General features: G+C 41.6%; 2 protein-coding genes and 1 pseudogene across 4 annotated transcripts in view; all 3 read left to right on the forward strand.

Moving 5' to 3' along the window:
- LOC115029036 (uncharacterized) overlaps positions 1–15936 on the forward strand; it is a 159318-nt gene extending 143382 nt beyond the window's left edge. The window contains exons 2-5 of one of the 3 annotated variants that reach the window (XM_029468341.2): positions 7963–8224; positions 10247–10373; positions 11618–11713; positions 13735–15936. In XM_029468341.2, the coding sequence (XP_029324201.1) occupies positions 8156–8224; positions 10247–10373; positions 11618–11713; positions 13735–14915 (1473 nt within the window). In that variant the 5' untranslated portion in view covers positions 7963–8155 and the 3' untranslated portion in view covers positions 14916–15936. The remainder of the gene's footprint in view (positions 1–7962; positions 8225–10246; positions 10374–11617; positions 11714–13734) is intronic. The other 2 variants (XM_029468342.2, XM_085830948.1) reach the window with 2 other exon arrangements.
- On the forward strand, positions 2215–4715 carry LOC110308056 (bcl-2-like protein 13; annotated as a pseudogene).
- A 6457-nt stretch (positions 15937–22393) lies between the features above and the next one.
- On the forward strand, positions 22394–26755 carry Lrrc14b (leucine rich repeat containing 14B). The gene is made up of 2 exons (XM_021180800.3): positions 22394–23335; positions 24957–26755. Exons 1-2 carry the CDS (start codon positions 22449–22451, stop codon positions 25600–25602), a joined length of 1533 nt encoding a protein of 510 aa, XP_021036459.1. The 5' UTR covers positions 22394–22448; the 3' UTR covers positions 25603–26755.
- The last annotated feature ends 594 nt before the right edge of the window (positions 26756–27349 follow it).

Raw genomic sequence — 27349 nt, forward strand, 5'->3', positions numbered from 1 at the left:
GCATAGCCAGAGAGTCTTCTGGCTGACTCAGCAATGAAGCCTTTTACTTCATTCCCTGCTGCTCAACAGCAAGTGTTAATTGCCAGATATTAGCTCTTACTAAAGCACAAGTAATAAAGAGATAATAAAGAGCTAAGTTTTCAGTACTTAATGAAGCACAGAGCAATAACAAAGGCCTAAGTTTTCAGCATTGAGTGAAGCACAGAACAGTAACAGTTATAAAATAATGATACAGCATTTAATAAAGCACAGAGATTTATAAAGAAAAAAAGAAGCCATAGAGTTAAAGAGAAAAGAAGCAAGCAGTTTGCAGCCACAGAATAAGCAGGAGACTGTTAACTCTACAGAGGCCACCAGCAAGCATTCAATATAGTTAGAAAGCTACGTCTGAGACCTTCAGTCTTTAAACTATGTCCAACTCTTTGTCCCACTTCAAGCCATTCCATGCTAGTCTGGCTCCCAGCAACCACCTTCCCAAACAGAATCACCAGCTGGGAACCAAGTGTTCAGATACTCATACCTATGGGAAATAACTGTCATTCAAAGTACTGCATTCAATTCCTCGGTATACAATTCCCTGTAGTCTCTTACAATTTCAATGCTGTTTAAAAGTCCAAAGTCTCTTGAGATTCATGGTCATTTCTTACCTGTAACCTTGTGTAAAATCAAAAGGGAAATTATATACTTCCAATGTTTAATAGCATGCTATATATTACCATTTCAAAAGGAAGGAATAGGGACACAGGGAAAAAATTAATAGACTATAACAAGACTGGAACACAGCAAGGCAAATTCCAAATTCTGTTGCTCCATGCCAGGTGTAAGAGGGTTTAGACAGCTGTGCACCAGATTTGCTGCTTGCAACATGCACTTTGAGCTTAGTTCTGCTTCCTGTATGCAGCTCTCCTTAACAGATGTTCTCCCATCTCTGGCATCTCCAACATCTTGGGATCCCCACTGTAACCCAGGCTTTACTTTGATAGTGACATCTCACAGCCTATTGCCCTCTCAGGGCTTTCACATAGAGAACTTCCTCTTAACACACTGCATGTGTACAGCACTCTTTGAATACATGGAAAAAGAATCCATAACCTCTTCACTCCATGCTCCTAAAGCTAGTACCACACGGACAATACTACCAAATTCTGCTGTTAGCTTTGGATGAACCCCTGCCTTAAATCACATAAGCAACAGCTTTGTTTTGAGTTGCTTTCTAGAAGCTAAAAAAAAAAAAAAAAAAAAAAAAAAAAAAGTTTTCTTTCAACATGATGGAAGCATGGTGTCTTAGTTAGGGTTTTACTGCTATGAACAGACACCATGACCAAGGCAAGTCTTATAAAAACATTTAATTGGGGCTGGCTTATAGGTTCAGAGGTTCAGTCCATTATCATCAAGGTGGGAGCATGGCAGTATCCAGGCAGGCATGGCACAGGCAGAGCTGAGAGTTCTATGTCTTCATCCAAAGGCTGCTAGTGGAAGACTGACTTCCAGGCAACTAGGGTGAGGATCTTATGCCCACACTCACAGTGACACACCTACTCCAACCAGGTCACACCTATTCCAAGGAGTCCACGCCTCCAAATGGTGCTACTCCCTGGTCCAAGAATATACAAACCATCACACATGGCTACATAGGGTCTTACTCTGAGGGCATCCTTCCTTTTGTTCCATTGTAAAGCAGGCATTTATGGCCTTAATGGCTCTCATGTCCTGGAATCAGTGAGTTCAGAATCAGTCTCCAGTGGTCTCCTGAAAATCTTTCCTTCTTCCTGTTGTACAGTTAGTTATCCTAGTAAATGCTTTAGGTCCTTCTCAGAGAGGGTGGGAGGGAGGCTAACGGTAAAACTCTTTGGTTCTTTAACAAGATCCTTTCTCAGGGATTGTTCTGTTATGTCAAGTTGGCATAAACTAAAGTCTCCTAAGAAAGAGGAAACCTAAGTTGAAGAATTGCTTCCATCAGATTGCCCTATGGGCATATCTGTGGGGTATTTTCTTGATTAATGATTGATGTGGGATGACCTAACCCACTAAGTTCAGTGCCATCTCTTGTCAGGTAGTCCTGGGTTATATAAGAAGCCAAGCTGAGGCCTATTCCTGCACCCTTGGAAGCACTTGCTTGCCTCTGCCATCTCCTTCATCCCTTCTGGGGCAGGGTGGGAACCAGATTTCTAACATCCCTAATAAACCTCCTTGGAGCTTTTTCAGCCCAAATCAATGGTGTTCTCTACAACTATACCTCTAGGATTCACCATGAAACAAAGTATGTTGTTCTCAGCTACTTGGGACCTCTCTCCCAGGAGAAACCATAAGGTCCCTCACCCCCCAAGGAGTTCATCCAGATGCCGGCCTAACCCTTTGAATCCAGAAGTTTTCTTAAACGTTAAATCTGAGATTGAGGAGGATCTGAAATCTTGGACAAAGAAGTCTCTGAAGGCTTCACCAGCACAGGCTTTGACTGTCACATCTCACCAGTGTTTATCCTTGCTAAGCCTGAAAGCTCCATGGAAGACTGCTTGGCCCATCTTGGAGAAAGGATGTCACAGGATCTAAAGGAACCTTTGCATAAGCATGGTAGATGATCCTCAGCCAGCCAATGACATAGGAGGCATCTTGTGACTGTATAGTGCAGACCGCATGCAGTCCACACTAGCAGATGGAATAAGAATTTGGTGCATCTGGTTTTGCTACAACAAATGTTTTTGGAATTGGCGTGATGTGGTTAAGAGCCTTTGAGTATACTGCTACAGTTTGGCAGTGATGTATCTGGAGGACTGTGCAGCAGAGTTCATCATTCAGCAAGGTGTCTGGGACACTGTCTTTAGTCTTGAGTCTGTGGAGGAGGAATACCCTAGGATCATTGCAGAAGATAGCAATGGCATTTGTGTACTGCCCAGTGACAACTCTGGACAAGTTAGCAGGCCTCCCTCCCTGCCCCAAGAGTCTCCAACAGTGACAACATCTTGGCAGTCTGAGAGCCTGCCTGTCTCACTGTCTGCTAGCCAGAGTTGGCACACAGAAAGTTTCCCGGTGTCCCTTGGGCTTGAGTCATGACAGCAGATTGTGATGGATCCTGAAGAAGTGAAGAGCTTAGACAGCTGCGGGGCTGGGCAGTAAGAACAACTCATCTAACTCTGACATTGTGTATGTGGAGGAGGAGGAGGAGGTACCAGAAGAGGCGTTCCCCAGAGCGGCTGCTCCCTTGCTCCTGCAGGTCACTATCAAGGAATCCCTAGTTCCACCTCACACCAGTCAGAATGGCTAAGATCAAAAATTCAGGTGACAGCAGATGCTGGCGAGGATGTGGAGAAAGAGGAACACTCCTCCATTGTTGGTGGGATTGCAAGCTTGTACAACCACTCTGGAAATCAGTTTGGCGGTTCCTCAGAAAATTGGACATAGTACTACCGGAGGATCCAGCAATATCTCTCCTGGGCATATATCCAGAAGATGTCCCAACCGGTAAAAAGGACACATGCTCCACTATGTTCATAGCAGCCCTATTTATAATAGCCAGAAGCTGGAAAGAACCCAGATGTCCCTCAACAGAGGAATGGATACAGAAATTATGGTACATTTACACAATGGAGTACTACTCAGCTATTAAAAAGAATGAATTTATGAAATTCCTAGCCAAATGGATGGACCTGGAGGGCATCATCTTGAGTGAAGTAACACAATCACAAAAGAACTCACACAATATGTATTCACTGATAAGTGGATATTAGCCCAAAACTTAGGATACCCAAGATATGAGATACAATTTGCTAAACGCATGAAACTCAAGAAGAATGAAGACCAAAGTGTGGACACTGTGCCCCTTCTTAGAATTGGGAACAAAACACCCAGGGAAGGAGTTACAGAGACAAAGTTCGTAGCTGTGATGAAAGGATGGACCATTTAGAGACTGCCGTATCCAGGGATCCATCCCATAAGCAGCTTCTAAACGCTGACACCATTGCATACACTAGCAAGATTTTGGAAAGGACCCAAATATAGCTGTCTCTTGTGAGACGATGCTGGGGCCTAGCAAACACGGAGTGGATGTTCACAGTCAGCTATTGGATGTATCACAGGGCTCCCAATGGAGAAGCTAGAGAAAGTACCCAAGGAGCTAAAGGGATCTGCAACCCTATTGTTGGAACAACATGATGTACTAACCAGAACCCCGGAGCTCTTGTCTCTAGCTGCATATGTATCGAAAGATGGTCTAGTCGGCCATCAATGGAAAGAGAGGCCCATTGGACTTGCAAACTTTATATGCCCCAATATAGGGGAATGCCAGGGCCAAAAGAATGGGAATGGGTGGGTAGGGAAGTGGGGGGCGCTATAGGGGACTTTTGGGATAACATTGGAAATGTAATTGAGGAAAATATGTAATAAAAATATTAAAAATTAAAAAAAAAAAAGGAATCCCTAGAAATGATGAGCCTTGAGAAAGCCAGCCCCACTCTGTCTGTGTTTGTGGAGCTTGGTGAGGAAGAGCTGGAAGCAGTAACAGTGAGACCTGCTGTTGTGAAGAGGGTAGAAAGGGATGCTTAGCTGAGTGAGGAGGGGGCTGGGAGCAAGAAAAAGAGCAACACTGGGGAGGTCACTGCTGCCAGGGGTGCAAAGGGTGCCCTGCCTGCTGAGGGCAAGGCTGTTGTGCTCTTTGGAGGGGCTGCTGCGGTGGCCATCCTGGCTCCGTTGGTGTTGCACTGGCTTTAAGAAAGAAGTAGCAGCCATTTCAGATGTGAGACAAGACAAAAAGACACATGGCTTTCGTTGTATTCGCTGGAATTTAGACTACCAGCAGCTGACTGTACGTTTACAGGACACTGGGGGAGCTGGACTTTCTGCCCATCCTGGCAATGGCTTGAGATAGAGTGTTCACGATGGCCTGGTTGTCGTTTTAAGGGCTTTGGCTCTTGCTAGATTCAGAAGGGCAAAAGTGAAGTTCCCATCTACAACAGGTTTGTCAACTTGGGCACCATTGGCCTTTCAGAAATTCTCCATAGGAGGCTTCCCTGTAAATTATGTAATGATCAGCAGCATCCCTGCCTTCTACCCACTAGATGCCACTGGCACCCCACTCTCAGTGACAGTAGCCAAAAATATCTCCTACATTGACAAATGTCCCCTTCCCTTAGAGAACAAAGTCATCTTCCCTTAGAGGACCACTGCTTTAAGGGATGGGGTACAATTAGGAGAATCTGGGAGAGGAACCTGCAGTTGGGATGGGCAGCTAGCTGTTCATTCTGTTGCAGTTTCTCAGAAGATGTGAGCTGGCTGGCTGTTCTCTGCAGCTGTTTTTTGTTTTGTTTTGTTTTTGATTGTTTGTTTCCTGTTCCCATTCTGTACAGTGAGGTGCTCTCCCGCATCACACCACCTCTCAGATACTGCAGCAGCAAAGTGTCTCAACCTGTACCTCTTTCACGCCCAACAAGCTCCCAAACCTTCCCACAGCTCTATCTTTCAAGATGATGTCTTTAGGGACCTTTTAAATGATGAATACCAAGTCCAGGTGTGGTGGTACCCATCTGTAATCCCAGCATTTAGAAAGTAAAGGCAAAGAGTTCAAAGCTAGACTGGTATACATACCGAGTTTGAGATCAGCCAGGACTTTATGGTGAAACCTGTCCCAAGAAAAGGGATAAATACAACTCTGATTGCCAGTGCAGGGTACAGGCTGCAGTCATTGGTCTTCGAAGCAGGAAGGTGGTCGACATGGGCCGTCAAGGTCTATTTGACCTCTTACAAGTATAGCCAGCCATCCACCCCATGTGCCTATGATTTAGCAGTGACACCTCTGATGGCATGCCTGCCATCCAGAACCCTGGGTTAATGTGTTTCTCAGTACTTGTCTTCAGGCGTTGGAGTATCATCAGCTTCTCTGTGGGTCTCTGCATGTAGGAAGCAGTGTCATCCTTTGGCTTACAGAACCAATTGGATCATAACTCTTATTCAATGTAAATCATTGAAACAATACAGTTTTATCATTATTAGATATTACTTAAATGAGAAGTGGGACAGAAACTTAAATTTAAGACCAAGACTGCTGCTGAAGTTCTAGTTTGGTTTTTAGCATTTAAAAGACTTCTTGGCCTGAACTCAGGCCAGCACCAGGGCAACAGACCCAGAGGGTGGAATGCATTCACCATAGCTAGTGGGACTTAATTGAATCTTCTATCACCTGGTTGACCCTTCAAGGAGGGGTGGAACCTGTCCCTCTCATGCCTGAGGGTCACAGTGCCACCCCACAAGGCATACTTGGGTAAAAATAAATAAATAAATAAATAAATAAATAAATAAATAAATAAATAATCTCAAATTTATCTTAGTCATGTAACATGCATGACTTCTTAGATTCTGAAATTTACAGTAAAATAATTTTAATGAAATAAAGAGAAAGAGAGAAAGAGGAAAGAAAGAAAGAAAGAAAGAAAGAAAGAAAGAAGAAAGAAAGAGAAAGAAAGAAAGAAAGGAAAGAAAAGAAAGAAAGAAAGAAAGAAAGAAAGAAAGAAAGAAAGAAAGAAAGAAAGAAAGAAAGAAAGAAGAAAGAAAGGAACAAAGGGAAAGAAAGAAAGGAAGGAAGAAAAGAAAGCAAGCTGAGAAAGTCATAGGCCTGGGTAGTAAGCATTCCTCCAGGATCTCTGTTTCAGTTGTAGCCCCCAGGTTCTTGCCAGGACTTCCCTTACAGATGGCATGTCTTAGTTAGGGTTTTACTGCTGTGAACAGACACCATGACCAAGGCAAGTCTTATAAAAACAACATTTAATTGGGGCTGGCTTACAGGTTCAGAGGTTAAGTCCATTATCATCAAGGTGGAAACATGGCAGCATCTAGGCAGGCATGGTACAGGAGGAGCTGAGAGTTCTACATCTTCATCCAAAGGCTGCTAGTGGAAGACTGACTTCCAGGCAACTAGGGTGAGGATCTTATGCCCACACCCACAGTGACACACCTACTCCAACCAGGTCACACCTATTCCAAAGAGTCCACACCTCCAAATGATGCCTCTCCCTGGTCCAAGAATATACAAACCATCATATGGAATATAAACTATAAAGAAAAATACATCTTTTTTCCCCCCAAAGCTGGTATGTGCTGTGATGTTTATCACAACAGCAGGAAGCAAACTAGAACATTGACTTTATATTCCGTTAGTAATTAGTGAATGGTTTTCTCAGATTATTCTTCTTGGCAGATAGTCTTGAATGGAATTTCATGGCTTTACTGATAATGACACCAGAGAAAATCAGTAGAAAAAATCTCTATTTTGTTGTGACTGCAAAATGTGGAGAAAAAAAATTCCTCACAAAAAAAAAGTAGATACCTTATGATTGAAATCTGTTTCAGTGATTCAAGAATACAATAAATAGTCCTCTTTGGGGGCTGGAGAGATGACTCAGCGATAAGAGCACTGACTGCTCTTCTGAAGGTCCTGAGTTCAAATCCCAGCAACCACATGGTGGCTCACAACCATCCATAATGAGATCTGATGCCCTCTTCTAGGGTGTCTAAAGACAGCTACAGCGAGAGGGGCTGGAGTGAGTGGGGCCCAGAGCAAGCAGGGTCAGAGTGAAAAGGGTCAGAGTGAGAGCTGGAGAGTTGGCTCAGTGGTTAAGAGCACTGACTGCTCTTCCTGAGTTCAAATCTCATCAACCACACATTGGCTCACAACCATCTGTAATAAGATCGGATGCCCTCTTCCGTTGTGTCTGAAAATAGCTACAGTGTACTTACATATATAGTAAATAAATAAGTCTTTTTAAAAAATAGTCCACTTTTGAAGGCCTCTGATTGATGATCCTCTATCTTGTTACCTGGCCATTGACGTTTAATAGTAAATTATATGGGAAAGAATTGGCAGTCCTAGAAGTGTTCATGTATGATTTATTGTTCACTTAATAGTCTATCATAGAAGAAACAGGTAAATTAATTCATTTATTTTCTGAAAATTATAATCTTTATTTTCCTTTTTAGGTATGAAATATCAAAGCCTCATAATTTTTCCCTCCTTATGTAAAAACAATGATCTTGAGTGTTTTTCTGGATTTAAGCTGAATACCATCTCCTTTAAAACTATTAGTAAAATCAAGAAGCAGAACTACATCAACAACTAAGTGAAAGCTAACACCAATCTTAAACCTACAAAAGGAGGTCTGGGAAAGTCTACATGATCTACATGATTGAGTCAAATATGGAAAGAAACCCAGAGAAGGAAGAAGAAATGGCTGGTTCTAAGGTAAATGTGGCCTAAGACAAGGGCTTGGTCTTAATTTTCCTCCCAAAGTATATTATATTTAAAATATGTAAATCTATACTTTAATATACCTAGTAAATATTGTAAATACTTTCCCCTCTTCTTATAACCAGGTTATCTCTGTAAAATATGTCTTTCCTATAGCCAGAGTTTTTTCCCATTCTTTCACCCTTGTCTTCCAAGCCATTAATAATTTTTACCTTGAATTAATAAACTTTTGTATTGAAAGTATTTTCATTGAGACAATTGTATATGGAAAGTCCTTAATATACTACATTCCCTTTGGGGATATATGGGCCAGTGTTATATTTATCATCCACTGTTGCTCCATCATCTTGATACACACAAGTCAATCAAAGCACATTGAAGAGAAAGCTGTTCATTTCCCAGTCTAACTCATGAAGGTTTGCAATAGAGGCTCTTTCCCTACCATACCAAGGAAAAATGGATCGCACTATTAACAGTTTTCAGAAACATGGGCTCAGATTTGGAGAAGCCCCATGAGAAGGCCTACCTATCATAGTGAATGCTGGTAGAGACTGTAAGGAAGAAAACAAAGAGGCCCTAAGATGCTGACAGTGACATAAGACATACAACTTCAGACCTGCAGGAAATCAGTGAAGGGACTTAGCCACTATAATGAGTTCTTTATGTAAAGATCAACTTGTTGTCTACTATTCTTGGATTTGATATGAACTAACATATTTCCTTGTCATTGATAGGACACCAGTTTATGTGTGTGTTATTCATATTCTTTGCTGTTATGTTGAAAAGAAATTTTACTTTTTCAAACAGTGATTCAATTTCATGATACTCATTTGCATTTTTAAGGGGGGTCTCACTATGCAGCTCTTGATGGCCTATAACACTGTTTTGCAATGTAGATCAGGCCAGCCTCCAATTCATAGAGATCTGTTTACCTCCAAAGTGCTATAATTAAAGGTATATGCCACAACACTCAACATTTGTTTGCATCCTTAACCACTAAGAATTACAAATTACATATGTGCACGGACTTCTGCATGCCCAGGAGCCTTCTGTCAAGGATTGTTTGTCAGTTTCCTACCCTCAACCCACCAACACCAAACATTGTTAAATATTAACATTTTTAGCCATACAACAAAACCTTTATTAACATTTTTTAACAGAGGTTCTTTGGCTATTACTGAAATTTCTAATTTAACTTAAATTGGGCAAACAACTATTGTACAGAGTAATGCCTTCACCTCCCACAAGAAATGCAGACTGAAGACTAGTCACCCATCAGACAGAGGTCTAGATACAAGATTGGTTCTTTCTGGATGTTGTAATCAAAAGAGTGTGACAATCTTCCAACTGCTTGCTTGTTAATATGAGCCTCTACTAGTCATGGGGGGATGCTCACAGTGTTCTGGATCTCGGATTTCTCATGCTTGATGTGGAAGTGTGCTTTCATATGCTATGTTCCACTTCCAGGTCTTGTTGCTCAGGGCCTTCAGATAGATTTGCATATGGCACATTAAGAAGTATGATGGAACCGTGAAGCTCCACCCACACCAACACCTAGATGCAAAAACTACAGTAGCCAACAAAGCCTTTTGTCCCTCTGAATAAATGTTTTAAATTATTCCTCAGCATAATGCTTAAGGATGGAATTTCTTCTGGGATTGATCCTAGAAATGAGCTCCTAGATCCATAATTGTAGTATGTTGAAAGTGAAATTAAAATTACCTTCCAGCTTTAAGCCTCCATGTAAACTTTAACCATAGTTCAACATTTATTCTATATGTTAGCAGAAATAGTTGGCAGTTTATATTTCTCAAAGTCTATGCTGTATTGTACTTAAACTGAGTTTCAATATATAAGTGTAATGAATCTTTTTATATTAAAGTCAATGATCGTTTTTAACCAATGCCAATTTAAATCATGCTGACTACTTATGAAGGACACTTTACACTGTCAGCAAATACCTAACTTTATTTATTGGTAACTGTTTACTTTTGCAATTCATTCATTCTATTCCAGGGGTGGTTGTCATTCAGAGATGTGGCCATTGATTTCTCACCAGAGGAATGTGAATGCCTGGACGCTGCTCAGTGGGATTTGTATAGCGATGTGATGTTAGAGAATTACAGCAACCTTGTCTCTCTGGGTGAGCATCACTTCCCTACTGAATCCTTAATTCGTTGTTAACATTTATAGAAAATGTCATGGGAGCTTATGTTTTATATCAATGAATTTTATATTTCTGCTTTTAAGGAAAAAAATAAAGGGATGGTTAATAATCATTTAGATAAGTTTTATTATGTTTCTTCTACTTTTAACCTCTTTTGTTTTAAATTATGAATTCTTTATTCTAGTAGCAATTTTAGAAATTCAGTTGAACGAGACATACCTCACACATCTTAAAGTAAAACAATGCACCCTTTAATTTAAAATTTTCTGTATTTGTAGGTAAAGCTCCAGATTTACAAATTATAAAATCTTCCTATGTATTACAATATTTTTATCAGAGTAGGGTTAAATGGGGTCCTGGGTCTGCTCTGCCACTGGGCTTGGACCACTGAGGGAGACAGGATGAGGGAGTTTTGATTGCGCTTAGCCCACACCGGGTGGGGCTATGGGGAACCGCTCCGGGGGTGGGGGAATGCAGCCTGAGGTCCCAGAGACAGCTGAAGTTGGTTCGGGGGTCCCCGGGCCTGCAGGGAGGCCAGGGCCAACTGTTCCTCAAGCTCTTGGGCACCCAGGTACCGCTGGGAGCTGCGGAAGAGCTGAGAATGGAGTGGGGGCCCATGGGCTGGATCTGGCCTGGAGCCATGGGCGAAAAGAGGGGAACGTCAACTGGATCCCACGGGGAGGAGTCTTTGGCTTGTTGGTGGCTGTTTGGCTTGGCTTGGTGGTTGTGTCTGGGAGCACAGAGAGGCCTTGTACTGGAGATTTGACACGGTTCAATAGGCAAAGGCCTTCTATATGGCAACCCATGGCAGACCCTGATGAAAAGAGAGTCCATGCATGGTTTTAAGGCATTTATTGTCATGGCAGAAAATGGATGAGTAAAGCAATACCCCACTTCTCAGGGTGGGGTTAAATACCTTTTGTAGGGAGACGTGTCTGGAAAGGGGAGTTTATTGGCTAATTGTCAGGAGCCTAGTGTCCAGGAACCAGGCAAAATGCCTGCTGTCCATTTAGGGTCACCGTGGTTTCTAACCTTAGCTCAACCAACCAGGAACCAGGCTGCCTTTCACCGTCCTACATATCAGGAAACATTTAGAGAGATGTTTTTTCCTGCAAGCTTTCATTAGTCTTCTTTCCATATTATAAGCAAAATACTTGGATAGAAATGCTGATTTCCCAGAGAATAACATAAAGCATCATGATCCATTTTTCTACAAACAGGTCTTGCTTTCTCTAAGCCCTATCTGGTCACATTTCTGGAAAAAAGACAACAGTCTTGGGATGTGAAACAACAAGCAACAGTGGCTACGTACCCAGGTATATAGGGCAGTATGAATGAGGGGACACAGATGAGAGGCCCAAAACTCCAACAGAATGTCAGACTTCTAAAATGTGGATTGATAAGCTGTTTCACAGAAATCATTTTGAGGACTCTCCATTTAATTCTTTAACTAAGGACATCTCATGTGGATATCATATCATACTTTTAAGTCCTCTGAGCTTTGTTCTTCTCCTCCAGTGATCTCTGCGCTCATTCATGACGATCAAAGTAATTCCTTTTGCCTATGAAGACCGACATCATGATAGATGTTTCATTATTGTGTAGACCTTAGACATTTGTATATACTTCTAAAGAACTCTTGTGTCAAACCATTATAACATTAGTATTCTTTCAGAATTTTACAGATTCATGATACTTCTTGTTTTACTTGGAATTCTGTTTTCTGTGGATTTGTTTTTCCAGTCCAGTTTCTCACAAAGAAGTTGTTTAGATATAGTCTGATTGGATGGCAGTTAACAAAATGTAAGACCATATCCCACAGAGAGGCAACAGTTTGGGGATAGTCCCTGCTCCAGGTGTTCAGGACTCACATGAAGTCCAAGCTGCACATTTGCTACACATGTACAGGGAGGCATAGGGTCGTTCAGTCTCTGAGAGCCTCAAGGGTCTAGCTTAGTTGGCTTTGTTGGTCTTCCTGTGGAGTTCTTATCCCCTTTGGGGCTGTAGTATTTCCTCCTATTTTTCTATAAGAGCTTCCAAACTCCATCCACTGTTTGGCACTCTGGGTATCTGCATCTGTCTTAGTCAGATGATGGGTGGAGCCTCTCAGGATAGCCAGGCTTGACTCCTGTCTGCAAACATAACAGAGTATGCTTATTAATAGTGTCAGGAATTGGTGCTTGTGCAATATATTCTTCTAGCTGGGCTGCCTTGTCTGGCCTCAGTGGGAGAGGATGTATCTAGCCTTATGGGGACTTGACATGCTAGAGTGGGGGGATATCCAGGGGGACCATACCCACTCAGAGAAGGAAAGGGGGCATGGGGAGGGATTGTGGGAGCAGATGACTGGGAGGAGTGCAGTGAATGAGATGTAAAGTGAATAAGTTAATAATAATAATAATAATACATTTATTCCACTGGAGGGAGAAAAGAAAATGTAAGACAATAAAATATCTATTAACTGTATCTATATTTCCAATACAATTTAGTTTTTATTTACCTGTTTCCATACCACACTCAATAGTTGTTTTATCCTGTCAAATGAATATTTGTAGAAATTATACTAATTTTATCAAATATTTATGAATACATTGCCTTTACTGAAACTTCTGTGATCTACAGATAATTTTATTAACAATAAATTTGATAAATTTAAACTTATTTTAATTGTATAAAAATTATATAAAAGTATATTAAGTATTTTGAGTACACTATTCAGTAATTATATTCAAATTCTTATACACTATATTTTTAGAAAATAATTTTTCTTTTGAAACTAACTATATTTATGAAAGAAATTGTATGCTTTTGTCTACATGTATAAACTATTCCATTTACCATTCTACTGTTAAAATGATTTTATTTTATGTATATGTATATGACGAATACATTGCTGGGAATTGAACTCAGGACCTCTGGAAGAGCAGTCAGTACTCTTAACCACTGAGACATCCCTCCAGCCCCACAAATTTTATTACTATAGAATCTTCAAGTAATTCAGGTCATGTAATATATCTTTGTGTTTTATTTCATTTATCCTTTAAGAATTATCCTCATGGCAGATAATATGATTACCTCTTACTGGTTGAATATTATTTGTATATTCCATATTGTCTTCACCGTTTCAGTGCAATGGAGTTTAGGTTATTTCTGCCTGTGTTACTTTCTGAATAATGCCATAGTGATTTGGGCTGTAGAAATATGTTTATATTTTCTGGTTGATGTGAGGGTAAATTTTTATATGAAATGTAATGGAATAAAAATATCTATGTTAATGATAATTATTAGAAATATAAAGATTATAATTTTTATTAATACCTTACCATTTATTCAACAGGAACAAAACCCTATAAATGTAAAGAATGTAACAAGACCTTTGTTCGGAACTCACTCCTTATTCAACATCAGAGAGTTCATACAGGAGAGAAACCCTACAAATGTGAACAATGTGGCAAAGCTTTTAGCTGTTCTTCAAGCCTTACCCCACATCAAAGAATTCACACTGGAGAGAAACCCTACAAATGTGAACAATGTGGTCAGGCTTTTAACTGTTCTTCTCACCTGTATAAGCATCAGAGAATTCACACTGGTGAGAAACCCTATAAATGCCCAGAATGTGGCAAAGCTTTTAACTGGTCTTCAAGCCTTACCCAGCATCAGAGAATTCACACTGGAGAGAAACCCTACAAATGTGAAGAATGTGGCTTGTCCTTTAACTGTTCTTCACACCTGTATAGGCACCAGAGAATTCACACGGGTGAAAAACTTTACAAATGCGAAGAATGTGGCAAGGCCTTCAACTGTTCTTCATATCTTAATTATCATCAGATACTTCACACTGGAGATAAACCCTACAAATGTAGAGAATGTGGCAAAGCCTTTACCATGGTTTCTTACCTTACTCGACACCAGAGAATTCATACTGGAGAAAAACCCTATAAATGTAAAGAATGTGACAAAGCTTTTAGCAATTGTTCAGCACTAATTCAACACCAAAGAATTCATACTGGAGAGAAACCCTACAAATGCAGCGAATGTGGCAAAGCCTTTAATAATAGTTCAAGCCTTACTCATCACCAAAGAATTCACACTGGAGAGAAACCTTATGAGTGCAAAGAATGTGGCAAGGCCTTTAATTCTTCTTCACACCTTAATTATCATCACAGAATTCACACTGGAGAGAAACCCTATAAATGTGATGTCTGTAGCAAAGCCTTTAATAATTTCTCAGCCCTTATTCAGCACCAAAGAATTCATACTGGAGAGAAACCCTACAAGTGTGAAAAATGTAGCAAAGCATTTAATAACTGTTCAGCTCTTAGTCAACACCAAAGAATCCATACTGGAGAGAAACCCTATAAGTGTGAAAAATGTGGACAGGGCTTTAACTGTTCTTCAAACCTTAAACAACACCAAAGAATTCATACTAGAGAAAAACTCTACAGCTGTGAAGATTCTGGGAGAGCCTTTAATAATGGTGAAGCCCTCCCTCAATACCATAGAATCCATACGTACTAAAGAGTAACCCTACAAATGCAGAGATGGAGGCAATGTGTTAAACAGTTATGTTATACTTCTGCAACATCAAAATTTTATACATAAGAGAAACCCTACAAATTAAAATATGTGTCAAATCCTTTATTCATGCCATAATCAGTGAGCAGGGATTTTGAATTGGTAAGAAACCTTGCAAATAGAAATAATGTTGCACAGCTTTTAACTGAAGCTTGATCTTCATTAACCATCAGTGAATTCATACTAGATAGAAACTTTATACAGGTAATGACGAGGGGGAATTTAGTCTAATATTTGTACCTCAGAAAAGCAAAATACTTAAACTACAAAACATGTAAATAAAAAGAATATAAAATAAAAAGTCTTTCTGCACACCTCAGATCTTACTGAATATAAGGAAATTATTATGAGACAAATCCAGTGAATACATGGAATGTCACAAAAACTTAAGGACTTGGTTATAATTTACAGGGCATCATTATTTGATATAATGTAAAGAAATATCACAGACTTCAGAATCTGGCAGATAACTTATGTCTGTAAGGATATCAATGTATTATACAATTGAATTTACTATATAGCCTCACTTTTCAAAACTAAATGAAGAACAGATCTCAAATTATTATATCAAAAGAACAAAACTGGTTCTCAAGAGTTATTTTCTTCCAGAGGCCATATGTTAGATCTTGAAGTGTAGTTGTTTTAATAAATAAAAGTGTTTCTTAAAGTATTATCATTGTTGTATATTGGATGACATAATTCTATCACAAATAAAAGTATTCCACTTTACTCAAGGACACAGGTAGCAGATTTTAATTCTATATTACTGGTGATTAGCGAGGTGACTTGTCATTCTTTGACCAGTACTTATATTCTTCAAGTCACTTGGAAGTTACTGTTCTGTATGACCCAATTGTTTTCAAATTTTTTAATTACTCGGAAATTTTTTGTTCCTTCCTTTCCTATACTTTCTCCTCTCCAAATACCTCTGGTATAGTCCCTTCCCTCCTTACACAATTTTATGTTCTTTCTCTCTCTCTCCAAAAAAAAAACAAAAACAAAAACAAAATAAAACTTGGAAGTTTTTAAAATAAAAATCACTTTTTCTAACCAACTTTCAAAGTAAAAAACATGCGTCTCGATTGACACTCACAAGCCCTTGCCCAGACTGCACAGAAATCATCACATAGGGAAGGTATGAAGGATCCTTTATAGTAAACTTTAACAAAGTTTTACAAGTTATTGACTCCAGTTGAACCCAACTGACCCTGATAACAAATCTATTTACACAAACACATGAGTCTATGGGGGCCATTTCTATTCAAACTCCACATAATGTAAGGGATATTTTCATAATAATATATCACCCATGTGTGATGTATGTCACATTTTATTATTTGCTCCAGCAGAATTCAATAAAGAAGGCATCTTTCCTCTAGTGTACATTTTAAAACTTTATAAAAAAATTAACAGGATGGAGAAAGGACTCATAAATGGTTAGGAATACTTATTGCTCTTGCAGAGGACAAAGGTTCTATTCCCAACACCCAAATTGCCTGGCTCACAACCATTTGTAACTCCAGCTCAAGGGGATCTGTCCCCTCCCCCTTATGACATAGATGGACACCAGGCATGCACATACATACATGAAGGCAAAACACTTTAACACATAGAAATGAATCTAAAATTTCTCAAGTGGCTACACTATATGGATTTACCTCTAGATTGTGTATTCTATTCCATTGGTCTACAAGTCTTGTGCTGGTGCCATGCTGGTTTTATTGCTATAGCTATATAATATAAGATTATGTATTATGATCCCACAAATATTGCCTTTCCACTAAGGATTTTCAAAACCTTTGTGTTCTGAATTTTAGGATTTTTTTCTAGGTCTATGGAAAATGTCATGTGAATTTTGGTGGGGGTTACACAAAATATGTACATTATTTTGGGTGATACAGCTATTTTTACAATTAAGTCATGACATTTTTTTTTTCGTCACTTGACACAAGCTAGACTCTTTGCAAAGAGGGACCATCATTTGGGAAAGTGCCTCTAACAGTTGGCGTGTAAGCAAGCCTGTGGGACATTCTTTTGGTTAAGGTTGATGTTGAAGGGCACGGCCCACTGTTGGCTGTGCCACTCCTGGATGAGTAGTCCTGGTGTGCATAGAAAGCAGGATGAAGCCCTGGTAGCTCGTGTCTCTAGCAGCATTCCTCCATGGTCTCTGCCTTAGTTTCTGCCTCCAGCTTTCTGTTTTGAGTTGCTGCCCTGACTTCCCCTGATAGATTGAGACCTGTGACGTGAAATAAATCCTTTCTCCTCCAAGTAGCTTTTGGTTGTGTTTTCTCACAGCAATAGAAACCTAAGGCAATGTTAAGCTGACTCCTAATGACATCATTACAGCCTTAGATTAGTATCTCAACCTCCTTAGGAAGCTTCTGGATACAGTAGTAGCAAATAACACAGAGGTCCTCTGTACTGTCGTCAAGTACCAAGGACCAAAGATGCAGACTAACAAGAGAGTTTTAAAGGTTTTTCTGTTTCTTGATTAAAAGCCTCTTTTGGTTCTTTTTTTCAATAAATAAACTAGGAGATTCAAGTCTCCTACTAGATATTGTAATTTTTCTTCAGTTTTACTTACAATAGCTTCCTATGTTTAGGAAATATGAAGTAAGGTTTATACACATTAATTATTATATTGTCCTAGGGAGAGATACTTTTTACTATCATAGAGTAGTCTTGATTATCTTATTCAAATAGGTTTGTTTTTTTTTTACATAACTATTTTCTGGGCCTGAAGGAATGGCATGTGTTTATGAGCACCTACTGCTCTTGCAGAGGTCCTGAGTTGGCTTCCAAGCACACATGTCAAGCAACTCACAACCAACAGCAAATCTAGCTCCAGGGTGCTCTGCCACCTCTGGTCTTCATAGGAACACACACACACACACACACACACTTAAATATTGTAATAGATACTTTACTTTGACATGAATTATTTTGTTTTAAATTTTATCATATACAAAATATTCCTTTTGGTCACTATTTACACAAAATATTTTCCATCTTTTTAGCATCATATATGTGTTCTTGAACCTAAAAAGAATCTACAATATAATTCAGATATTTGGATTATTTCAGATTTGATTATACCACTCAATTTTCCTCATTCATTCACTTAACAACTTGATTGAAACCTCCCTCACACAGCCCCTCTCTTTATCTCCCTCCCCTTCACTTCTGAGAAGGAGGAGGTCACCTCAAGTCATTTCAGGATTATGTACATCCTCTCCCATTGAAGCTAGACAAGGCAGCTCATTTGAAGGAACAGGATCCACAGGCAGGTAACAGAACCAGTGTAAGCCCCTGCTCCAGTTGTTGGGGAACTCATGAAGACCAAGCTGCACATCTGCTACATATGTTGTGGGGAGAGGCTAGGTCCTCTGGGAGCCCCCAAGTATCCAGGTTAGTTGGCTGTTGATCTTCTTGTGTGTCTGTCCCTTCCAAGTTCCTCAATCCTTCCCCCAACTCTTTCACATGACTTCTTGAGTTCCACCTAATATTAGGCTGTGGGTCACTGCATCTGTCTGGTCAGCTGCTAGGTGGAGCCTGTCAGAGGATAGTTATGCTAGGTTCCTGTCTACAACCCTAACAGTATGTGAATTAGTGAATAGTGTCAGGAATTGGTTCTTGCCCATGGGATGGATCTCAAGTTGAGCCCTCTATTGGTTGGCCACTCCCTCAATCTCTGTACCCTCTTTGTCCCTGCACCACTTGTAGGCAGGACAAATTCTGGGTTATAGGTTTTGTGGGTTGGGTGGGAGTCCTGCATACAGGAGGTGGCCACTTCGGACTCCATATCCCTACTGCTGTGAGTCTCCGCTAGAGTCACCCTCATAGACTCCCTGGAGCCTCCCCATCTCAGATCTGTGGTATGTCCTAGAGATTCACACCCCCCCCCAATTTCCATTCACTCTCCCAGCCCTTTCTCCCCAACTCTCCTTATACCTTATTCCCTGTCCCCCATTCCCCTCCCCATTCCATCTCTCACCCAGTTTCTTCCCTCCATCTATTCTGTGGTAGATTGAATGTTCTTGGTTCAAGGAGTGGTGCACTATTAGGAGGTGTGGCCTTCTTGGAGGAAGTGTGTCACTGTGGGGGTTGGCTTTGAGATCCTCTTCTAGCTTCCTGGAAGACAATAGTCTTCTCCTGTTTGCCTTTAGTGGGTGGGGGTGATTCCAATATCTGTTGTCAGGATACCAGGTGCCCAGTTCAGTAATGTCCGGTTACCAAACATGAATCAGCAGCAGTGGTGCAATCCAACAGAAACAGCCAGGCCTCCTCCCAATTCAACAGAAACAGCCAGGCCTCCTCCCAATCCAACAGAAACAGCCAGGCCTCCTCCCAATCCAACAGAAACAGCCAGGCCTCCTCCCAATCTCCCAACCGGCAGGAGTCAGCAGGAGCAACCCAAACGAGAGGGACACCAGGAGAAGTTCTCTGCTATGCTTCTCTCACCAAATGAAGATCAGCAGAGACATGAGACCAATGAAATATTACAAGGCTAGCTATGCAGGCGCCCTGTTACTGTCAGTTGAGTCCTATTTACTCTCTCCAAACATCACATGTCCTCTCATGGATCTTTCCTCAGCAAAACACCACATGAGTCTACCTCAGCAAAACATCACATAAGTCTGCATCATATGACCCAAACTGAAACTTCCACTTCAGCTACTCATACTTCAGTAGATAGTCTTATACCTATATACACATTGACATTGCTGGAACACATTAAATTGGAAGGAAATAGCTGAGATTAGGGTAGGGTAGAAGAATTGGGGCAGAGGGAATGAGATGTGGACTGGATCAAAACACATATGAATGTACAAGAATCATAATTTTTTAAAAGTTTTATTTTATTTATTTATTATATGTAAGTACACTGTAGCTGTCTTCATACGCACCAGAAGAGGGCATCAGATCTCATTACGGGTGGTTGTGAGCCACCATGTGGTTGCTGGGATTTGAACTTCGGACCTTTGGAAGAGCAGTCGGGTGCTCTTACCCACTGAGCCATCTCACCAGCCCCGAATCATAATTTTTTAAAGAAAACAAATAATCACAAAATTATCACAAATTCTCTTGGCTCAACCTTCTTTCATGCCAAGTAAGATAAAAGTAGGAACATTCAGGGGTTTTATGTATGGGAAGGCAGATTATTGAATTCATATTTTAACAGGGAAACATTGTTTATATTGATGAAGCAGCAACGAGAGAAAGAGAGAGAGAGAGAAAGAGAGAGAGAGAGAGAGAGAGAGAGAGAGAGAGAGAGAGAGAGCTTTGCAAACCAAAACTTACTTGAATTGAGAAGAAATGCTAACTGTTCTTTAAATGTTATTGTAAAGAGAAAGGGCAAGGTGACTTAGAAATTAAGCTCAAAAGAGGTTTCTTAGATTGGTATGAGGTACATCCCTATAATACCAGCACTTGGGAGGCAGAGTCAGGAGGATCAGGGGTTCAAATTTATATGGCAAGTTCTAGGCTACCCTGAGCTACATGAAACTCTATCAAAATAGAGAGAGAGAAAAAGCCACATTTCTCTTCAAGTTGAAATCTGCAGATTTCAGGTGAATGCTGGAGACTTGGGTTCACTTGCAATCAGAAATATGAAGTCACGAGAGCTTACAGACAAAAAAAGAACATGAGTTTTGCAATACAACTTTATTTGAGAAGCAATCACAAAAAGAATCAATACAAAACAAGCTTTATTGCATAGGCAGATATATGATACCAAATTATCCATTTCAGGGCCAACAAGGTGGTTTTGTAGGTACATGCATTTGCTGCCTGACAACCAGAGTTAGATCCCCAAAACTCACATTATAAAAGGAAAGAATTACCGCATGCAAGCTGTCCTCTGACCTCCACATGCATACTGTGGCACCCACATGCCTGTGCTTGGGTACACACACATACACATGTACACACACAAAAAAGTGTAATAGTTTAAGTATCCATTTCACTTGTGAATTCCATAAGCATGGCAGGAAATTCAAGGTATTCATGGAACATATTAATTCATTATATATACTAATATTTCCAAACATGTTTCAAAGTGATTCATACAGTAGTAAATTTAGACATAGATCAGTAACAACCTAGCCACATGTACTTCAAAGTTTATTCCTTAAAGGATAGACATTTGGTATCACTAGTCTTGGGCTCTTATTTAGCAGACATGGTAATACTTCAGAGGCTAAGATTGGGGAGGGGGGCAAGGGGTGACATTAGGGCAAAATCCTGTATGGATTACCTTCCATATAGATCCTACACACCTAGCAGTGCTTGGGGCTCCACCATGGCAACACATTCCCATCTCTGCCAATGGCAGGGTCTCTGGGAGAGATAAAGCTCTGTATTAGGAGGAAAAAAAACTCACACGGGAAAACTGGGGTACACCTGAGGACAGGACACTTTCCTGGAATGGCCACTGTCCGCCTCTTACCTCTCCCTCTCTCTTTCTCTATTATGACTCTCCTATAAAGCTGGCACTATGGGAACCTATGAGCTGCCTATTCCAGGTGATAGGGATGATGAAAGTGCAGGATTTAACCATTTAATACCTACCTATGTTAGGGCTGTGAACCCACAGCCTATAGGTACATAGGTACCTGCATTTATTTGCAGCATCACCTTTTTCACTAGTCCATCTCTCCCCACCCTTTTAAACTTAGTTTTCTCCAACTGAGTGTCACTGGAAATACATATCACATTTATTTTTAGATTTGTTTATTTATGTATATGAGTACACTGCCACTCTCTTCAGACACACCAGAAGTGGGCATGGGATTCCATTACAGATGTTCATGAACCACTATGTGGTTGCTGGGAATTGAACGCTGGAACTCTGGAAGAGCACTCAGTGCTCTTAACCACGGAGCCATCTCTCCAGGCCCAGTCCGTATTCTTTTTTGGTGAAATTGTTTCTACCTCTTCTGCAAAGAAGGATCTTGGGGATAAAAGATGATGCAGCTTCATGGCCAGTATTCTTAAAATAAAGAGTTGTCTGAGATACCTACCCCACATTCCTGGCCCTTGCATTCCTGGCTCCTAGGAAAAAGACCCCCTAGGCATTACCCAAAGACCACAGTTTCATCCATCCAAGTGCAGCTCAGAATTTTGCTTCCCTCAGATCTTTTGACTGGGATAGGCCCCATCTGGGCAGAATATCCATTTGTATTGTAAGCCTTAGGCTACTTGTGCAAGTATCTAGAGCCCTCTTAGTGGTCCCACTTCGGACAACAAAACCAAGCAGCTCTGCTTTCACCAGCAGGGGGCCATAAGACAGACAGATGCCTCCACAGTTACAGCCAAACTGGCACCTAAGGACCAAAATAGCAGTCAGATGACCACAAGGGCCAGTTTACCACTTTCTGGGCCTGAGTCCAGAAGCAGCAGCAGCTAAAAATAGCCACAACACTCACACACTTTGGGAAGAACATCGGGGACAGCACCACTCTGACCAGGGGCACGATGAGGTCGCTTCGTTTCATTTCTGCTGAAGCGTTAGTGTCCCACTCCCAGCTGGTCCAGGAGAACCTGGACAATATAGCCTACAACCTCTACCCACTTCTGTTCAAGGCCAGTTACCTGCTAGAGCAGGCAGATGTAACCCGTGCTCTGCTGAGTCACTGGCCACTGGAGGAGTTCCGGCTGGCTGTGCTACTGAGGCCAAACACTGACCACCCTGAAGACCTGCGTGATCGTGCCTGCAAGGCCTGCCTGGAGGCTTGTATGCAGGGCATAGCTGACCATGTGCTGAAAAGTGGGAGCAACCGCCTTCGGGTAGCAGATTTCACCGGCATCCAGGACGTACAGGTGCAGCAATGTCCTTGTGGGAGGGCACTAGGAAGGTGGGGCCGTACCAAGGTGCTGGCCAGGACCTGCTGCCAGCTCCAAGGACAGCCCTGTTCAGCTGGGCACCCCATTGAAGTCTTTGCTGACCTCTTTGTCACAGAAGGCAACTTTGACATGGTGGTGCAGGCCCTGAAGCCATTAGGCCCAGCACCTCTACAGGTCTGTTGCCCTTCACTCCGGGCAGACAGCCTGAGCCCTGGGCAGCTCCTACAAGTTCTTGGCCTGGCTGGGCCAGGCAACCTTAGAAAGTTGGAGGTAGTACACAATGTCCGGTTGCATGCTGGCCATGTGCAGCAGCTGCTGACCCAGGTGGGTTTCCCTCAGCTGACCTCACTCACCTTGCCCACCAAGGCCTTCGATGCTCCCCCAACTTGTGCCCCAAATCCAGAGGGCGAGGATCTTCTCCTTACCTCTATTGCCTGGGAGCTCAGCCAAATGAACCAGCTCACTGAGCTAAGTGTGGCTTTCTCTACACTGACTGGGAAGATTCAAACATTGCTTAGGTAAGTCTAAGATAATTGGGTACAGGGTCTGGTAAAGTATTCTAGAGTCACTGAGGAATAGGGATAGGGATAGGATCTGTTTACACAATGTTCTCTGGGAATGTGTTGGTCAGACCAGCAAGAGTTAAGAGCCATTAGGAAAGAATCAGAACACTGAACCAGTTTGGAAGACGCCTTTCAATGAACAAAACTCGGCCATGGGGCTTGCCCATAATCCCAGTGCTTGAGGTCAGCTACAAAAAGAGAGGCTTATTTCAACAAACAAAAACAAGAGCTGAGGGTATAGGATACTTGAGTGATAAAGCACTAGCAGTGTTGTGTTGGAATGGCAGCTCTCATCCACACAGATCACACCAGGCCAACGCAGTTCTATGTTTATTGGGGCAGGCTGGGGTAGACAGAGACCAAGGGAGAAAAGAGAAAGAAGGGCAGAGGTCAGCTCGCAGATAAGGGTGGGAAATGGACTCTGGGAATGTGATTGCCATGGTAACAGATGTGCACATCTCTGTTGCCTATGGGTGACATCACTGGGTTCAGAGGCAATCTGGTTCCTGATACCAAATAGCAGGACTCTAGTTTTAGTTCTCAGCATCAGAGAGGGAGGGAGGAGGAGGTAGAAGGAAGAAGACACGAGAAAGAGGAACTAGAAAGTAAACAACACAAAAGTCACAACCAGATCTTCTACTGACTAGTGTTGTATAACAAATTACCCAATATTTAGTGTCTTAAAACATTTTCCCAGGATAGGAATGGGAAGGTAGCTTAGCACAGTGAGAACACTGTCAGCAGTTAGCCGGATTGTCTCACCTGAAATCCTGGTACTGCAATCTCCTCCTTAGCAACTGTACTATGAAGAAGGGTAGTAGGGTAGCTGCCAGTTAGTTCTGAAGTCAGGGTGGTTTCATGTGGAGAGTGCTGTCCCAATAATAGGTTATCATTTATGGGCAAGCAGTGGAGAGGCAACAAGAACAAGTTAGTAGGGACAGAACAAGACCTCACCACGTACTGCCTTGTTTAACAAGGGCAGTGAAGGGTGTGTTCCCAGAAAGGTCCAGGGTGCCAGAAAATGTATATTGTCATGACCCCTGGGTGGAGAAGTTATTCCAGATACACCTCCCCACCGATGATACTGGCTGAATAGTGAATTCAGGATTATGGAGCCCACATTCAGGCTGCTGGACTTCCTTCTCAGCCCTGAAAACCATTAACTGGTCCTATTGTCATCAGAGTGGCAGCACTCTTTCAAGCTAATTCTATCTTTTGCTGTTCTCACAGTCAATATTCTGATGGTTCTGAGATCAGGTGCATAATTTCCCTACCTAACTTGAAAGGTGGTGTTGGTCCATTTTAGGTTCAATTATTGACTGCTCAACAGGGCCAGCAGCTGTAGACTTCTAGAAGAAATGTGACTTTCACATTTCACAAATTATTTTGACTCTTTAAATTTTGCTTAAAAATATCATTCTTAACTCATATGCTAATGTGAAATTAAGTCAGCTGGAGTTTCTGGCAGGCTGCAGTCAGTAATCTCTTAAGATAGAAAAGTGGTTATTCACCTCCACCAAAACTCCAGCTCACCTGAGACTCTCATAACATTTGTGATGTTTTGCCTACCTCACAGCCCCTTGAAGACCCCACTAAGAGTGTTGGACCTAGCCAACTGTGCCCTTAATCATGAAGACATATCCTTCTTAGCAGACTGTAACCACACTGCCCACTTGGAGGTGCTGGACCTCAGTGGACACAACCTGGTACATCTGTACCCTTCTACCTTCTTCAGGCTGCTGAGCCAGGCTGCCCAAACGCTGAGAGTGCTTACCCTAGAGGAGTGCAACATCACAGACAGCCATGTTAACATGATGATTCTGGGCCTTAGCCCTTGCAGCCAGCTCCAGCAGTTCAAGTTCCTTGGGAACCCGCTTTCAGGCAGTGCTCTCCGGCGCCTTTTTGCTGCACTCTGCGAACTCCCTAGGCTTCGCCATATTGAGTTCCCAGTACCAAAGGACTGCTACCCTGAGGATGCTATCTACCCCCAGGATGAACTGTCAGTGTCCAAATTCGACCAACAGAAATACGACGTAATTGCAGAGGATCTTCGAGCAGTACTGCTTCAAGCTAACCGGGAGGACATCCAGGCCTCCACCCCACTTTTTGGAAGTTTTGATCCAGACATTCATGAAACCAGCAATGAACTTGGTACTTTTTTGCTGCAAGCTTTCAAAACTGCTTTGGAAAACTTTTCCAGAGCACTAGAACAAATGGAGTAGGTCCTGGAATTGTGCTATAAGAGGCTGTGCATTTCTAGTGCCCTGAGGTCAGTCCTGGACCAGATCAGGCTCAACCATTTGTCACCAGCAGCAATACTGCCACAAGATTTCCTTAGAGAAAACTGCAGGCGTACTCACTACATGCTCTAAGAGGAAGCCAGATACATAAATGAGATATGAGGTGCTCCTGTGTGTTAGCACAGCAAGATCTTAAAGCAGAGGGAAGCCACCTTACACCAAGATAGAAGGTGGAGAATGTGATCGCCAGGGCAGGATGTAGTGGGAGCAGGGTCAACTACCTAGCTCTGATGCTGTCAGGGGAAGAAATGAGAAAATTCACATGTATATCAAAATGTATAGAAACAGCAGCTCATAAAAAATAGACACTGAGCCGGACATGGTGGCGCACGCTTTTAATCCCAGCATTCGGGAGGCAGAGGCAGGTGGATTTCTGAGTTCGAGGCCAGCCTGATCTACAAAGTGAGCTCCAGGAGAGCCAGGGCTATGCAGAGAAACCCTGTCTCGAGAACGCCCCCCCCCCCCCCAAAAAAAAGACACTGAAAACAAAAGTGAACCAGACCCCTGAGCTAGCAGTTTAGTTATGTTCTATCTGCTGTACATTTTACCAGATGACATCTGCCTACACAGAAACGTGGGGGATGGGGTGATGATCAATTTTCTATCGGAGGCTGTTTGGGCTTTGTTTCCAATTGAAGCAGATTTTTACTGTCTTTTGGTGACTGAAGACATCTAGTCACTGAAATATGCCCAATGTTTCCTGGCATACTCTGATCCTGTTTTCTGCTCAGAGTTCAGACTGTAAGACAGCAATGTCTAACCTGAACAGTATATGCAGCCACGTGTGACAGAGGATAGCTATGAATGTAGCGCAGTACAAAGTTGTAAACTTACTGAAGACACTGAGATGATTTTTTTTGAAACTTGTTGTGACTCAGGTTTCAAGAATGAGCTTTGTAAATGTTAACATATCTATAATGCACACAGATCACTGCTCCTCAAAATGGCTGAGGCCTGGCCCTTTGCAGCTCCTCTGAGAAGCAAATCATCACGTAAGAAAGACTTGTTTAGACTCTATTTCCAGTATTTGCTTTGCCAAAGTACTACTGTAATTAAATGCTAATAAAATAGGAGTGTGGCTTAACTTATGTACAGTTCATTTAATTAATAATCTAAATTTTAAAACTTTAGAGTATGAAAATAATTCTTTTGTGACTGAAGCAAAAAAACTTTGCTCTATAACCATCCGTGTGCCAACCAAGGGACTTGACTCCCACTTGTAGTTCTTCTCCATGTGACCCTTCTCAGGTACCTCCCCATTTCAGGACCTCCTGTGATACTTCCTCCCACAGGTAAACCATTCCAGATCCTCCTATGCTGTCTCTACCCACAAGGTCTGTCTACTTCCACTTGACCCCGAACAGCAATAAAATATGCAACTAACATTTTCAGTTTAAAAAGACAGAAAGCATACTTAGGATGGAAGGTGGGCATGCCACAGACTCAAACAGTGATGTGATTGCCATGGAAAATGTGTCATTTTAAAAGATAAACCTTAGAGAAAGCCATGAAGTGGTCTGTCCAAGATCACATAGGCAAACCAGTGGAGTAACAGAAAACTAGAGCCTATGCGGCTTCCTTCAAGGATCTAATGAATTAGGAAACACAATCTTAAAACACTGTTTCTTAGATGTACTAGAAAAAAATAACTTCTCAAAAGACTGGTAAT

This window comes from Mus caroli, unplaced genomic scaffold (genome assembly GCF_978045245.1).
Source record: "Mus caroli unplaced genomic scaffold, Mus_caroli_1 scaffold_15, whole genome shotgun sequence".
Taxonomy (NCBI): Eukaryota; Metazoa; Chordata; class Mammalia; order Rodentia; family Muridae; genus Mus; species Mus caroli.

Excerpts from the sequence above, each read along its gene's own strand:
- Lrrc14b (XM_021180800.3), top strand. The coding sequence starts at position 22,449 with ATGAGGTCGCTTCGTTTCATTTCTGCTGAAGCGTTAGTGTCCCACTCC. Across the intron at positions 23,336-24,956 it reads AAGATTCAAACATTGCTTAG|CCCCTTGAAGACCCCACTAA; the intron begins GTAAGTCTAAGA and ends CCTACCTCACAG.